This window comes from Vulpes vulpes, chromosome 3 (assembly GCF_048418805.1).
Source record: "Vulpes vulpes isolate BD-2025 chromosome 3, VulVul3, whole genome shotgun sequence".
Lineage (NCBI taxonomy): Eukaryota > Metazoa > Chordata > Mammalia > Carnivora > Canidae > Vulpes > Vulpes vulpes.
The window spans coordinates 119,005,005-119,020,686 of record NC_132782.1 but is presented as its reverse complement, the minus strand read 5'-3'; the positions used below and the strand labels follow the sequence as shown (position 1 = coordinate 119,020,686).

General features: G+C 46.3%; 1 protein-coding gene across 13 annotated transcripts in view; it reads left to right on the top strand.

Annotated features, from left to right (window-relative positions):
* The window catches only part of NTNG1 (netrin G1), a 307,376-nt gene extending 292,128 nt beyond the window's left edge, over positions 1 to 15,248 (top strand). For 4 of the 13 annotated variants that reach the window (XM_072754469.1, XM_025996456.2, XM_072754468.1 and 1 more), the window contains exon 10: positions 14,906 to 15,248. In XM_072754469.1, coding sequence (XP_072610570.1) covers positions 14,906 to 15,144 — 239 coding nt within the window. In that variant the 3' untranslated portion in view covers positions 15,145 to 15,248. The remainder of the gene's footprint in view (positions 1 to 14,905) is intronic. The other 9 variants (XM_072754478.1, XM_072754477.1, XM_072754479.1 and 6 more) reach the window with 4 other exon arrangements.
* Positions 15,249 to 15,682: the final 434 nt, after the last annotated feature.

Below are 15,682 nucleotides of genomic sequence, written 5' to 3'. Positions count from 1 at the left end.
GACCAGCGCAGCATCTCTGGAGAGCTCTATGTGTATAGTTCTCTCTAGATCAACCAAACCCCACAATTCCCTTGCCCCTCTCTCCTCGCTGTCCCCCTTTTCTCCAAAGAATTAAAAGAAACAGAAACAAAAGGTATTAAAAGCTACTAAGGTAAGGGACATGACTAAAACTACTACTTGGAGTCAGTAATGAAACTCAGATTATTTTCAATTATAGTCTCAGGAATGATTTAACTCTTGCATCATCTTAGGAATGCACAGATCGCTCGGAGAAAACCACCCCGAAGAATCTCCTGGTATGTGGCAGGCAATAGAATAGACGTTTACAACACAAAGATAAAAGAGATGTCAGAAGATACAAAGATAAGAGATGCCCACCACCCTCAAGAAGTAATGTTTAGAGACTGCCCACTCTGAACAAAGCACCATGCTACTTAGTGCAGATGATGAAAAGAGGCAAGCCACTGCCTTCCCCTCAAATTTCAAGTTTTCATGTTTTCATGGAGGAGACAAAAAAATGCATATGGAGAAGGGGTGTCTGTGGTAGGTTTTGAAGAGTCACATAAACTTTTACATTTACTGAAGGACTTTCTGTGTGTCAGGCACCGTTGTGGTTGCCTTGTATGTACTAATCTATTTAATCTACGTAACAGTCCTCTGAAGTGGATACCAGGTATTAAATGATTTGCATTTTATGAATGAAATGAAGATTGGTTGAGTGATTTCATGAGATCACCCAGCAAGTATTTGGTAGAATCAAGGTTTAAATCCACGCTGTTCAAATTGTGTCCACATTCATACCTATGCCTAGATTTATATCTGTCTTCAAAAACAGGACTGGTGTCTGAAGGCTGGAACAGTCAGAGAAATCTTCATGGTAGGGGTTTTCCATGAGCTGGATTTTTACGGCTAAGTGGGGAGTTTAGGGAAGGCCACACCAGGAACAGGGGCTCTGATTCAGGGAGCAGTATGTAGCAGCTAAAGGGCATGAAGGCAGAATGGACCAATGGTACTTGGGGTCAGAGAAGCCCAAGTTCTAGTCCTGCCTTTGCTGCTGGGTTGCTGGTAGGGCTTTGGTAAAATCCACGCATCTCCCACAAAAAGGAAATAATAATAATAATAATAATATCTGTCCTGCCAGGTTAGTGGAAATATTTGGCAAGATGACACATGCAAAGGTATCTTAATGATACTTTTATTTGTGTGCGTATGTGTGTGCGCACATGTTTAAGACCGTAAGTAGATTAGCCAAGATTGGAAAGTTTATGTTGTGCAGTAAAAGCAGACAATGAGGAGATTCTCAGCACGCCGTGGGGGATTCTGACTACAAAATTATCCAATGAGTGAGAGGTATTGTATAAGCTCTGTGAGAAACTCAATCTGACCATTCCTGTGCATTTGATTTGGGGAGAGAGAAAAGACACAGTGGGAAGGTATTTTAGAAGTAGAAAGGAAGCAATGAGTATGAAATATGTGATTCTTTTCTATAAAATTCATGTATTCATTCCCTCAAGAATGCTCAGATATTCATTGACTACAATCTGGTACCAGGCCCTGTTGTAGGCATTGCACTGCAGCAAGGAACGAAACAGCCCAGATCCTTATCTTTGTGGGGTTTATATCCTAGAATAACTCATTAATATAAAAACATGTGTATTCAAAAATAAGAAAAAGGAATGTTGAAGAAAGTGAAATGTGTTAGAACAAGATATTTCAAAGCCAGTTGTGCAATTTCTCTTTAACCAGCCCACCCAAATCTTGTTCATGCCTGCCTGGTCTAACCTTGGGTACACCTTAGTGAGCTTCAAAGAGGAGGGCTAACATCTTTTCACTGTGTTTTAAATAATGTTCACAGCCTCCCAGTTGCATCCGAACCAATTCCTACTTGTTTTTTCTTTCTGCCGCTGGATCTGAAAGCCCCGGGAGGCACAGCTTCTATACGTTGTTCACTAGCCTCTTGCTTTTGGGCTGACTAGCTCACCTCTCTCCCAAGACACAACAGCTGTGCTTTTCTTAGGAGAAGCCTTAAAACATCCTTCTCTATGCCTGCAGTGACTCTGTTCCCCCTCTTCAGGTCACCTACTCTGGATTTGTTCTCATTCCTACACCATTTTCTTAACCAATTAGAAAAAGTTCCTTTGGATATTAAAAAAGAACTAAGTACCTTTTCCTTCTGCTTCATGTTTGAAGTCTAGTTTTAGTAAAAGCTGTGTTGCATAAAATTATTTAAGTCACTCATGAGCTTGTCTAGCATCCCTGTCTTAGCTAAATGTTTTCCTCAATAAGCGGCTTTTATGTTTTTCCTCTTCATTAAAGAAAAATGAGTAAATAGATCTTCTTTCCGACAGGTAAGCAGTTGTTTTTCCTATGTAAGGAACCTTAAGTGTGAAAGAGGATTGTTTTTAAAATTGGCAAGTATTTATTAAGCCCCAAAGAAGCTAGAAATTATTAACAATGAAGGTGAACCAGAAGACACAAGAGCATACCCTGTGTGAAGTTATGTTCTCCAAGGAGACGTAAATTCATGAACATAAACACCATTTCTGTGGCTCTCCCAGTCTGGCTTTTTATCGCAGGACTCTGAGCAGTGCCCACACTTACAGCACTCTTAATAATAATCATTGAGCTGAATGATCCCTCATGCTCACGACATCTCTGAGATGGCCTCTGTTACAGATGAAAAAAGAGAGACTCAAATTCAGCCATGAGTGGTGATGTCAGTATTTGAACCCAGGCTCCTAGACACCACCACGGTAAGCAGTAAAACACCACATCTTGCAGTTCAAATATTGGATGTCTCAGGAATGTATCGATGAGAAAGGACAATGTGAGTTGCAATGGGTCACCATCGACTTTATTGAAAAGGTAGGCCTTATGACTTGTCCCTTCTGAACCTTGCTGATGTATTTTGGAGCACTTAATCAAGTGTTTGGTCCCTGGTGCAGTAGCGAATACATTTTTGAAAATTAGCAGTCATTTTTACTTGGAGTTTGGCATCCCTAAATGACTCGTCATCATTTTGCACATTCTCTTGATTCCATAATGTTGTTTTCCTCACCTTGAATTTATTGACACCGATTCATTTTGCCTTGACATTGGCATTAACAGGGAAATGGCTTTGCTTCATCCTATTATAAAATCACCTCCCAAGACTTGGTTCGACATTGTCAGGAGGTAGTTGTGGTGACAGCAAGGCCACAACAGACAAGAGTGAATTACAGTGATTCCCGGGGAAAAAAAAATCATTAAGAAAAGTTACTGCTGTGTGATTTCAGAAACTATTTGTCATAACCTAAATATCCCTGCTGTTTAAAAATCCTAAGAGGGCTTAGACCATATTTAGAACACTCCTGCCAAGTATATATAGGAAAAATTAAGTCTCTAAGGAGACATTTTAGCTATAGCTTGACAAACAGGAGCCTCAAATTATATTTTAGCTTTCCACGGTTCTCCAAGCCATTGAAATTCTGCCTCAAAAAAAAAAAAAAAAAAAAAAAGCATGTGAATTAATGACACAATTATCTCCTTTCAGTCACAGGTACTCAGATTCCTAAGGCCAAGTATCAAAGGCCCGTAGTATTGCTCTCCCTCCCTCCCCCTCAGAATGTGGCCTGTTTCACAGATTTGCCTTCGGCTACATGGACTGTCACTCATGAGTCCCACGTCATGTCAAAGAACACCAACTCTTTCTACCTGCATTCTTCTTTGGTGGTCTTTCACCTCCATCCTGATTCCATCTGGATTTTTCCTTTAGCCTATGTTCTGAATTTAACTGGTTATCTTCCAATTAAAAAAAAAAAGTCACTAGTCTTCTTCAGGGCCCGGTCTTTTCCACCTCCATGTGGCCGACATGCCAAGAGTATAAGAGCTAATACATTTTGCCTGATGAAAAATGGAGGGGGTGCTTCTGGTCCCCTGGCTCAGCTGGCCCCTTTTGCTTCTTCCCCTCCCTGCCCCCCTTCCCCAGGTACATAGTGTATTGTTGAAGGAAGAAACCCAGCCAAGTCCCCGTTCCCTTCCTGCTGGAGCTCCCCGTGGGGAGAGCAGGCATGGAAGGCCTGACAAGCCTTGGTGGAGGAGCTGGGCTGCTGCAGCCTGGTGGCCGCCACTCCTTCCCGTGTCCCCTCTTAGCTTCCTCTCCCTTTCCCTACCAGGCATTTCACCCCTGCCCTCAGGATCTCACCTTACCTCCGCCTCCTCGTGCTCAGGAGTGAGATGAGGCCATCGAGGGACTGCTCCCTCACTTCCCACTCTCCAGCCTGTCCATGTGTGTCCATTCCCACCTACCGACCTCCTGGACCATCTGCAAGTAATAGGCACATGCCCACTGTTCAGAAAAAGGCAGAGAACAAAAGACGTATTTTATCTGCATGTTGAGTGAATAATTTATTTGGGTATCAGTTTGGTCCTAGGGACAGTTCTCAGTAGGACTCTACAGCCACGATGAGCAGGTCGGATGCGGCACAGGCACGTAGGGTCTCCTGCAGACTCGAGCTGCTTGCAGTGGGTTCTCTCAGGGCAGTGAGGCCAGCCTCAGAGCCCCTACGGGAATGGTGGGCAGAAATTCCAGCCCAGTCCTCCTGGGACCTGCCGGTGTAAGACGTCCATCCTCCCCGCATCCTCTCTACCAGTTAAGACTAGGCAGGCCCTCAGACTACGAATCCCTTTAGCTCAGAGGCTCTGCTGCTTCCAGCCACACCTGATGCTGGGCAGTCTTCCGTAAGGCAAGGAGTCCCAGTGTCTGGGGCTTCCTCAGGATTACAGGATTGTGCAGGAACTCTTCTGTCTTTCCTGAGATTGTGAGTGTGTGTGTGTGGGGGGGGTGGGGGGGTGGGTGTGTGGTTTCAAGTTTTTCTTTAAATCCCAGTTAGGGAACATACTCGGGGATCATTTTTGTAGACATTTAAGATAACTGGGAGTTTGACTAGTAATATATATGAATGGCACAAATACTGAAAGATGGTAAAATTTGGTCACATGGATCATTTCTTACTTGCATCACCTTGACCATCTCGGTAAAACATGCCTTTTATTTTCTCAAGTAACAACAGTTCTTTTTACTGACATTTTTAATATCTTCAAAGGGCTACCTATTTATTCTTGGCCATTTGGAAAAAGTAAAAAGCATAAAGATGGAAATTAAAATTACTAAGACCACCTGCACTCCCACCAGCCAGAGCTCAACACTGGTGGCATTTGCGTGCGGTTGTTCCAGCACTTCCCAGGTCTGTATGGCATGAGGCATGCATGGAGGTGCGTGTCTGTACTTTGGGGGATCGTGCTGGATAAACACTTGGGCTGCTTTTCCTCCTGATATAGTATCATACACACTGAAACACTGACTGATACCTTGTGTGTGCTGCATCGTGTGTGACTAAGCCTTCCAACGAGCACCATCTTTCACCTCGGGCAAAAGAGTAAAGGCCGCACCTGTTTATTAAACTAGACAAGTGCATTTTCTGATACCAGATGAGAAACTCCGTGATTCCTCAGCACCGTTTTTATGAGCACCTTGCCTGTGCCTGTGTCGGAAGGTTTTGACCTTAATAGGATTTCAATACATCACTAATGATCGCTTTGGGAAAAGATGCCCAGCCTTTGGCTGTGTGGGATTCTCGGTGAATTCATCCTTTCTCAACATAAGCAAAGGCTTTGTTTTAAGGTTGCAAAAGCTGAAAACTTTGGAGTATTTGGGCACTGCTTTCCTGTCCCTTCATTTGAGCCACCTGTTATTTCTCTCAGGCTAGCTGGGTTTCTGCCTACTGCAAACATAGGCTCCTTCAAAATGAACGTGGCTTTGTTTTTAATGACGTTTCGAGTAGTGTTTCCTTTGACTGGACAAGAGCAAGTGTCACTCCCATAATCAGTGCTTTGAGAATAGAGGAATATGAATAGAATGGCTTCTCTCTTGTCAGAACTGCTGTACTTGATTACTCACACGTGTCTGACCACCCAGCTGACAGCTCCCACATTGTTCCCTACAGCCCCTTCAGCTCTGCTCCTTGGCCTCATTACACTGACACCAAGTCGGCTGGATGCTGTCACACGGGAATCATGCCACCAGCACCACTTTCCCCAGATGGATATAGACACAGACAGCAGCATAGCTTGAGAGCAGGAGGGCAAGGATGTTTCCAACTGATGGCTTCCAAGTTGCAGTCTAGATCCTGTTTGCCTCTGTACCTCTGCCCTGCCTCACCAAAGCAGGAGCTAAAGCAGGGCTGCGGGGTAGTGCTCCCCACCCCCACTACCCTGAGTGCACGCCTTCTGTCCCCTGATCGGTAAAGGAGAATGCACACTGAGTGAGAGGACACGAGTCACCTTTGAGAAGACAGGCGCTGCCTATCCAAGCCAACCTTGCAAAACCTTGTGGAGGACACGACAGCTGAATACAAATATTCAAGCACTGTGTGTTTGACCCCATGCCACCTCAAGATTCGTACCCGCAGAGGACATACACAGATGCTGTCTTTGAGGGAGGACATTGGCCTCCATTTTCACTTGAGCACCTTGAATTGGATAGATAGTGATGAATTCCTTGTCTGGCAGGGTTAGAAACAAGAACCTCACTCTTCCGCCCTGGGCTTCTAGCACTGGGGTCTGGGGGGAGGTGTTGAACATTAGCAAAGTACACTTAGGTTGTATTTTCTATTTTTTAAAACACCTCCACCTAATTCATCTTGAGGTGCCCAATAACTGCAGGACAGGCATTGCTATTCTTGCTTCAGAAGTAAGGAAAGAGAGGCACAAAGAGGTGGAAGGATTTCCCCAAGTTCATGGGGACCATGAACTACAGAGACCCGACTTGAGTCACAAGTTCTCTTCACCTCATTCCCTTGACATCACCTCATACTTTTAGTACAAGTCAGGCGAAAAACTATGTCTGCTCCATGGGGCACCAGGTAAGACTGCTGGGCAAAACCGGCCAAGGCAAAACGGCCACCTGAGTCATCACCAGGACTCATGATACTCATCACGTATTTGATGACAAAGAGGAGGAATGCCTCATTCTTTGCCTCTTAAGACAATAGGCTCTCCATGAAAAACATGCACAAGAATTGTAAAGTCCAAGAGAACTTTAGAAAATACCTACTTCCAACTCTTTCCCTGTCTAGCTGTCTTTAGAATGCGAGGTCCACAGAAGCGGCTGCACTGTCTGCCTGGCTCCCACTATGTGCCCATCGTCTAAGGACACTGCCTGCTTGCATGGCGGAGGGACAGATCAGCAGATGCTAACAAGTGGCTGCGTGACATGCCCAAGGCCTTACAGCAAAGCAACGGCTGGTCAGAACAAGAACCCAGGTTTCATGACTCGTAATCAGTGTTTTCTCCACTGTTCCATGTCATGAGTCACGGCCAGACATAAGTGAGAAAAGATGGGGGGAAATGCAGTTAGTGTACCCAGAATTCAAAAAAGGCAATTAGACACCGGTCCTCAGAGAGTCTTCCGTACCCCGGGAGCTAACCTGTAGGCTCGGTTTCATATCTCACGGCTCACAACCAGGGCTGAATAAATGGGTCATAATCATAGCTCTTTATCTCCCTGCCACAAAATCTCAAATGCCAAAATCAGAACTGAATGTTGCACACATGCCTTTGTTATTAGCCTGTTTGGTAGAGGTTATTCACTCTTTGACGTTTCTTTGAAAAGGACGGGAACAATTTGGAACATCTTTCTCCTGGCAATCCTGGGCTTGTTTCAGGTGGTGAAGGTAGAGGTCACTTTATTAATACAACCATCAAGGAAGGCTGTCATGGCAACGCATTGCATCGATCCCTTGAAGTGCCTGAGACAAAGCCAAAAAGAGAAACTTTCAAGTCTATAAATACAGACCCAGCATTGCTCAAGCATAGCAGCTCACTGACAGGGCGAACCCGAATGTATGGCTTTGAATGAGACCCAAACACAGAAAAGAAAACTTCCCTTTTGTAATGTCATGGATCATCGTGACCATAACGGAAATAAGTGACCCTTCAGGTCACCAAAGAAAAAAAGAAGAGAACAATCAGCAACACTAAGTTCTGGCTGGTGCCCATTTTGAGCACAGGGGTCCCCGCCTTTATCCACCTTTCCATACCTTACAGAAAGGACGAACAGAGGGAAAGGGGAATCAAGGCCCCATCATTCACATTTTGATAAGAGATTGCAGCTTGGGAAGAGGGAACTTGTATGACAATCAAGGAACCTACAAAAAAACCAGTTAGAGAATTGAATAATTTAGCTACATCCCTGTGGCTCATTATTGAAGCCAGAGGAAAGACAAGAAGTGAAACAGGGAGGAAGAAATGCTGCTCATTCCTATTTTTTTACTTTGAAAATTCTGAGTGTTTTTATAAATTCATAGCAACTACGGAAGCTTATTTATCTACTATTGTGGCTTGCTTACTGAAGCTGTGATCGGAGCTATTATAACACCTTGCCAAATACAGCCTTTCCACCAGGATTCCACACTTCATCTTTTAGCCGCATAACTGTTTGGGTCTAACATTAATACTCTAACCTTGTCTATCAGGGGCCACAGATCATTTCAGTCGCTCCATTTGAAAGCATTTCTAATATTGAAGCTTCGGGGGGCTATAGGTTATATGGTGTGATATTGGACACATCGTGAGTGAATTATTTTTATCAATGGTAAAAGTATCCGTTAGAATATGGTCAGGCTAGTACCAAAGTGGGATCAGCATTTCTGGTATCTAAGGATATTTTATCATAATAAAAATAATAGCGTCTAGCAAATAACAATTTGCATCTGATACAAGGTCAAGCATTGCAGAAGGGAGCTAAAGACAAACCTTCCCTGTTTGCTGAGATAGCACACTCTTAGGTTGTCAATAGCAATGAAGAAAGAATAAGGACATGTTTAATGTAAACACTTCCCCGAATAAGGTCAGAGCTTCCAGTTTGAGATGAATCCACACAGAAGGAAGTTAAGGAGGTGATAACGGCAAGGTGTGTGTTGGGTAGCAATCCCTGGTTGGATTTTTAACCTGCAGTGACCTGCCAGATGACATGGGGTTAGGGCCAGGATTGTAAGTGGTGTTTATCTCCGTGCTGGTTCTATCAGCTGGTGGAGGATGCCTGAAACCTTCCGCTGTGAGCAATCCTGAAGGCGATCCATGGCACCCCAATCCATGACTGCCGTGGTAGGTAGCTGTGCCTTCTGCCTTGGGGAGGGGGACGGACAGCTTATCCAACACATTCGCTATTCACAACCTGGGCCTTTGGCGTTTGGGGTCACATCTTCTGCATGAGCTGATGGGTATTTAGAGCTCCGCCCAAATGCAGTAGAAGTCTGGAAGATGGGAGACTTGATGCTACCGACACATACGGCTCCGTCACAGGGCGGTATGCAGGCCGACGAGCCAGCCAGGACACCCGGCAACCCGCCAAGGACTGCGGACGTGGCCTGTAGCGTCTTGAGGAGCCTGGGATGCACACTGCACCCCTCCGTTTCCTGGGTTTCTCTGAATGCGTCTCCTATGTAAAGAGCACTAATCTGTAAATCAGGAGCCCTGACTCTAGCCCACGTTCTTCCCTAAATTGTTTTCAGTTTCCTCATCTAGAACTCATCTAGTTTCTGGAGTTTCCCCAAGCCCTGATTTTACTGTTCCTCACAGAGCAAGGTAGAGCAAATTACGCGGCGAGGGTGGTTTTGGTGGTTTTGGTTCCTCCCTCCTATTCTTTGGTTCTTAGCAGTGCTAACAGGTGTGTCTTAAATCCCACCCTTCTGTAGTTCTTCCGCTCCAAGGATACTCACTCCACTCTTCTATTTCAACTTCAAGGACTTACAGTTGCCTCTGATTCCCATGGCTCTGCACCAAAAAACACTACCTCTCTGTGATCTGCAATCACCAAGACATCTTCAGTGCCCTTTGCCCAGTATACATAAGGACAATTGTTCCTCTTCATTGTTATGGCTGCTGACACCCTGATCCAGAACGTCATCATTTTGCCATCAACATTAATTGAAGAGGGATTATTCTTTGCTATAGGGGGCTGTCCTGTGCATTGCAGGATATTTAGCAGCATCCCTGGCTTCTGTCTACCAGAAGCCAATAGCATGCCCTCCCCTGAGGTGTGACAACCAAATGTCTGCAGACATGGTCAAATGTCCCCTGGGAGACAAAAACATCCACTGTCGAAAAGTGCTACCTTAGACTGACAACCAAAGACCTCTGTTAAATGTTTATTCCTTAAATTTCTCCAAACCTTGTTTTAACTATTCCAAAATCCCTTCTGTCAGATTCAGTCAAGAACATGTAATGCCTATTTTGTAATTTCCTTCACCCAACTCCATGTGCCACCCTTCCTCTCACACTCTCCCAGTCTGTTTATTTATCCCTAGATACAGTCACCCACTGCAGGAAGACTTCTAGGACTGATTTTATCCCCTCATATGATCACTGTATCTTGTTAATACCTTTTCTTCTCAGGACCCTTCATGAGGGCTTTTCATTCACTTCCAGTGGCCTAAATGCTGACATTCTTCAGTGTTCTATCTGGAGCCTTCATTTGTCCTTACTCTATATTCTACCAAGATTGGGTCTTCTGTACTCTTCACTTCACTTTTTGTAACAACGACCAACATCACTCCTGCTCCAAACCCACATCTCCACGATGACCTACCTCCTGAATGATTAACTAGTTTTTCTAACTAAGAAAAAGAGCCCAGAAGAAGAGCCTATGGACCCCTCAAAGTCATTAGGTCCAAAAAGGTGCATTTTCTTCCCTGATCAAAGTCTTCCTCCAACTACTTTTCTTAATAAATTATATTTTGATGGATCCAAATACTGAAAACAGGAACCTCAGAATCTCTTGTATCCACTTCAAACCACCTCCATCCAAATCTATCCCCTCTCTCTCCCCATTGCTCTAACCAGACCAAGCCCATTCTGTTGAAGCATCCAGGCTCCTCGCCTCCAGTCTGTCCTTCCTCTGGCCAAGCCTCACCTGTTTTTCTCCCCATTAAAACACCACCCCACACATAGGTCTCTGGCCACTTCCCGTTGCCTATTGTCTAAATAAACTCTGTGGTGTGTGTTATGTAGAACCTACATAACCAGACGGCAGTCTGCCTCTCTGGTCTCCATTTGCCCTGTTGCACATCCAATGCTCCAGCCACACCACTCCACTTGCTAGTGTGTTCCATGTGTCTCTCCCTCAGGCCCTTGTCAGAAAACCTGAGAGAGCAATTAAGCAGGTGTTTTGGAATTTAGAAATGATAAGAGGACACTGTAGTCCCTCTTGTAGAGTTAGTAACTGTGTAAGCAGGGAGCAGCACTACTCCTGGGCAGAGGGAAAACAGGAAAGAGGATGGGTGATTAGAAACTAACAGGACGGAGGGGAGACCCCACAGATATGGGACCTGCATCTCTGAGAAGACATAGTGCCAGGGTGCTGGCTGGTACCTCTGAAACTTGGGCAGGGCCCTTCAGAGCTGAGCTTGAACATCCAGGGAAGGAATGCTGCTGAGTTGGCGTAGGAAGGAACCTTCCAAGGGTGGGAATAAAGCTGGTTCTGAATAAAGCTATACATGGGGACCAAATGCTGCTATACTGCCATCATCGAGTGACACTGTTAGGAAGAGCCATCAAATGGGTAAAAGGAAATCCCTTCACCATCTCTTGTGCCTCTAGTGGCCCCTGTCAGTGGAAGCCAGGAGCCAGCTTGCAGAAGGAAGGGTGGATTGAGAGTTGAGAGACAGTGGCATAATAAGCAGCACTCTGCCCCTGCACGTCTCTTTGTCTGTGCTCATACAGTCTCCCCTACCATGACGCCCCTTCTACCAGTATCTGCCTGGAGTGCACCATTGTTCAAACACAATCTCCTTCCCATCGTCTTTTCTAATCTTCCCCCAAATGATTATTTACACCAGCATCTCAGTCCCCCTAGCATTTTGCAAATACGTCTTTTATTCTCTTTTTTTGCATCACAGTTATTTCTGCATGTTCGCTCTTTTTGTTTTCTGCCAAACTGTGAGCTCCTTCAGGGCAGGTAGAGTTACAGCCGTACAATCAAGCAGGGTGCCCGGCACACAACAGATGTTGGCTGAGGTGGATGGAATTGATAAAGGCATGCTAATGAAATTACTATTAGATCATTTCTTGCATATATTTTATCTTGCCAACCAGGCTTGAACTCCATAAGAGCAGAGATCATGCTTTACCATTTGTTATTTGTTCACGGTGTTTAGTACAAAGCTTCATATGCTGAAGAAGAGCTCAGTGATATTTGTTAGTCACCTAGTTTATTCAATAAGCACCACAAATCTGGTTCAAAAAGACATGAAGACGGAGGATGAATTCATGAATAGCAGGTAGGATCCGTAGCTAGGTTCAGATGTGCTTCTAGCACATAAGCCCAACAGAACGCTGTATATACAGGGAAGTTCTGTGTTTGTTGAATAGCACAATCAGGAGTCTAAATGTAGAAAGTCTTATAGTGAATTCTAAATAATGAAATATATTCTAGATTTGATTTTTCTGTTTATTTCTTGCAGAAAAAGTGTAGTTCTCCAATCCATGATATTATTAATCCTTTTGTTACATCTGTTCCTTGCATAGTTAATGAATTTCTCACAGTCACCAATATCAACCAGCAGATTATCTAAATGTAGGAAAGGTATTGGATTTTAACTTAATCACCAGTTTCTTGGGAAAAAAAAAGAAAGAAAGAAAGAAAGAAAGAAAGAGAAAGCTCTGTTCAACAACTGATTTACATTCAAGTCCAAGAAGAAAAATAGCTTTTTTTTAAAAAAGGGGAGCAATATTTAATTAACTATTGATTTCTTCTCAATTATTCAAGGCAAGCAATTATCGATATTGATAGAACAGATATTTTCCTACCTCTAGTGCCCAAATGAAAGGAAATATCCCATTCAGCAATGTGCTGCCTGGAACAAGAAATGCTGAGAATCTTTAACTGTAAATGGGAACAGTTATTTGGATCTAGTTATTCCATGTTACCCCAATTAAGCATATTTCCTGAAGTGTAAGCAAAACAAAATATGCTGAAAACCTATATATGTCTCTCAAATTAACAACAACCGGTTTTGACCAGGAGTTTAACCACTCTACACTTGGAGATTTTGCCTCACAGCTACAGCTCTTGACATTTTTAACCATGATGCATAAAATACTATAATTTGGGTCTAATATTCAAGATTTCTACCACCCACTGAGAGACAGCTTATATAATCATTAGAACCTCTGGAACACCACCTTGTATGTCAATATTTGGAGCCTGAAGGATGTAGTAGGCCTCAATAGTCACTTCTGACATTTACAGACAGCAAGTGTGGGTACTTTTGAAAATTGTACCAATACATTATGCAGCTGTCTTAGAGGTCGCCAAGGAATTACTGTGGAAGAAGGTAAAACAAGGCCCCGTTTAGGGCACTTTGTTATTAACTCTGGGATCGTCCACTACCATCTTTCCTCAGCTCATTTGCACGCAGGGCATTAGCACGTTTGTGTCTAGGAAGTGTCTTTTGAAGGTGACATGACTACTGAACATGATTAATGGACAAGTAACATTCTCTATTGAATTACTACTTGGGAGATTTTTTTAATACTTTGCACCTTGATAGTAATATTAAGTGTGTGTGTGTGCACGTGTGTGTGTGTGTGTGTGTGTTTAATTCATGTGGTACCCCTGGGGAAGTTTGACCATGACATCCTTTAAAAATGAAAAACGTTATAATTTATAAAAATCTACCTTTTCTGCTCTGCCCCTACCCCTCATTCCAGAGTATGGTTCTATATATTAAGTGCTTAAGCAACATATGTTGCTGGGAAGTGTTCTTGGCTCTTTTACTCTTTGTTGTTATTTTAATTTCCCTGGGTTCTATTTAACATTCTGCTAAATCAGTGAAACCTTGATTATCTAAAAGAATAGGAGACATGGACTTAATGAGGATAACCAGAACTTTGAAATAAGTAATTATTAGAGATGAAAATTAGATGACAGGGACCATGAATGAATTTTAGTATCTGGAATTGCTTGCTTGATTTATTCAAACCGATTCTATTAATTGACGGACATAGTGAAATTCTGGTAATCAGGGTCTCATCACCGCATTGTTTATTATTCTGGGAAATCAAGGTAACCTTGGACTCGACTTCCCACATTTACAAGGCAATGAATATCCTGATAGGCTTGTCAGGGGCAAATGTGACTGAGTGCTCGTCCTCACTCTCCTCCCATGGAACCACTTTCTCTCTTCTGATGTGGCTGCGCCTGCCTGGAGCATGCTGCCCGCCCCCCCCCGCCCCCCAGTCCCCATGCCCCCCCCCCCCGTCCTCCCTCTACCCCCTCCCGCCCCCCTGCCCCCCCCCCCGTCCTCCCAGCCCCCTTCCCGCCCTTCTGCCCCCCTACCACCGCCCCTCCCCCGCCCCTCATGCTTCCCCTTTGGCTCTGCCTTCCCGCATGCACCTGCAGGGAGAATGGCCCGCCCCTTCCGAGGTTCTTGGTCATTTTAGCAATACTGCTTTGCGTGGGAACTACCATCCATCTGGCTTTAAGACTCCGCATTCTTGGAGCGGGCCCTTGTCCTGTAAAGAAGCAGGAGGCCCCAGCGGGCCCCACTTCCACGGAGGAAGGACACCTGGCCGCTCAGGGCTTCCCATTCCCTTGTGCCCGGTGGCCCGAAACGGGCGACGACAGCGTCCAAGGTCGCAGCCAGAATGTCTACGAAAGGGACAAATGTGATCAAAGCAGCGTAAAAATAAGCCACAAAGGCAGCAAACTACATTGGCTTGGAAATTGGGAGTCACGGGCTTAGTTGGGGCGGGGGGGCGGGGGGGACACGGCCCCCCTGAGATCTTGTTTTTTAAGCTGGAACCGTGATGTACCGGGTGACCTGAAATTGCTTCTGCTTGTCCTCCCCGCGGCCCGGCCCTGCAGCCAACGTCTGCGACAACGAGCTCCTGCACTGCCAGAACGGGGGGACGTGCCACAACAACGTGCGCTGCCTGTGCCCCGCCGCCTACACCGGCGTCCTGTGCGAGAAGCCGCGCTGCCAGGACGCGGGGTGCGGCTCCCGCGCCGGCCTCGCCGCCCGCCCGCCCCGCGGCCCCGCGCCCCCGCTGCTGCTGCTGCTGCTGGCCGCGCTGCTCCGCGCCGCCGGGCCCCGGCTGCTGTGAGCCGCCCCCCGGACCACCCCCCCCCCCGGACCCGGATCCAGAGACCCGCCCCCCGGACCAGGACCACCCCCCGGATCTCCCCCACCCCGGACCCCATCCACCCCCGACCTGCCCCGGACCCCGCCCCGCCCCGGACCCCCCCACCCCCACCCAGGACCCGGACCCCATCCCACCCCGGACCCCCTCACTCCCACCCCGGACCCAGACCCGCACCCCCCACCTCGACCCCACCCCACCCCCGGACCCAGGCCCGGACCCACCACCCCCTCTGGACCCACCCCGGACCCCACCCCACCCCACCCCGGAGCCCCCCACCCCGGACCCGGACCCGCCCTGGACCCGTCCCGGAACACCCCCCGGACCCGGACCCAGACCCCGGACCCGGACCCGGACCCGGACTTGGACTCGGACCCCGCCCTCCGGACCCGGAGCCCCCGGACCCGGACCGCCGCGGCAGGGAGGCCAGCGCCCGCGGGCACCTGCCGGCGCCACGGGGACCCCGCCGCCCCGCCGGAGCACCGAGCACCGAGCACAGTCA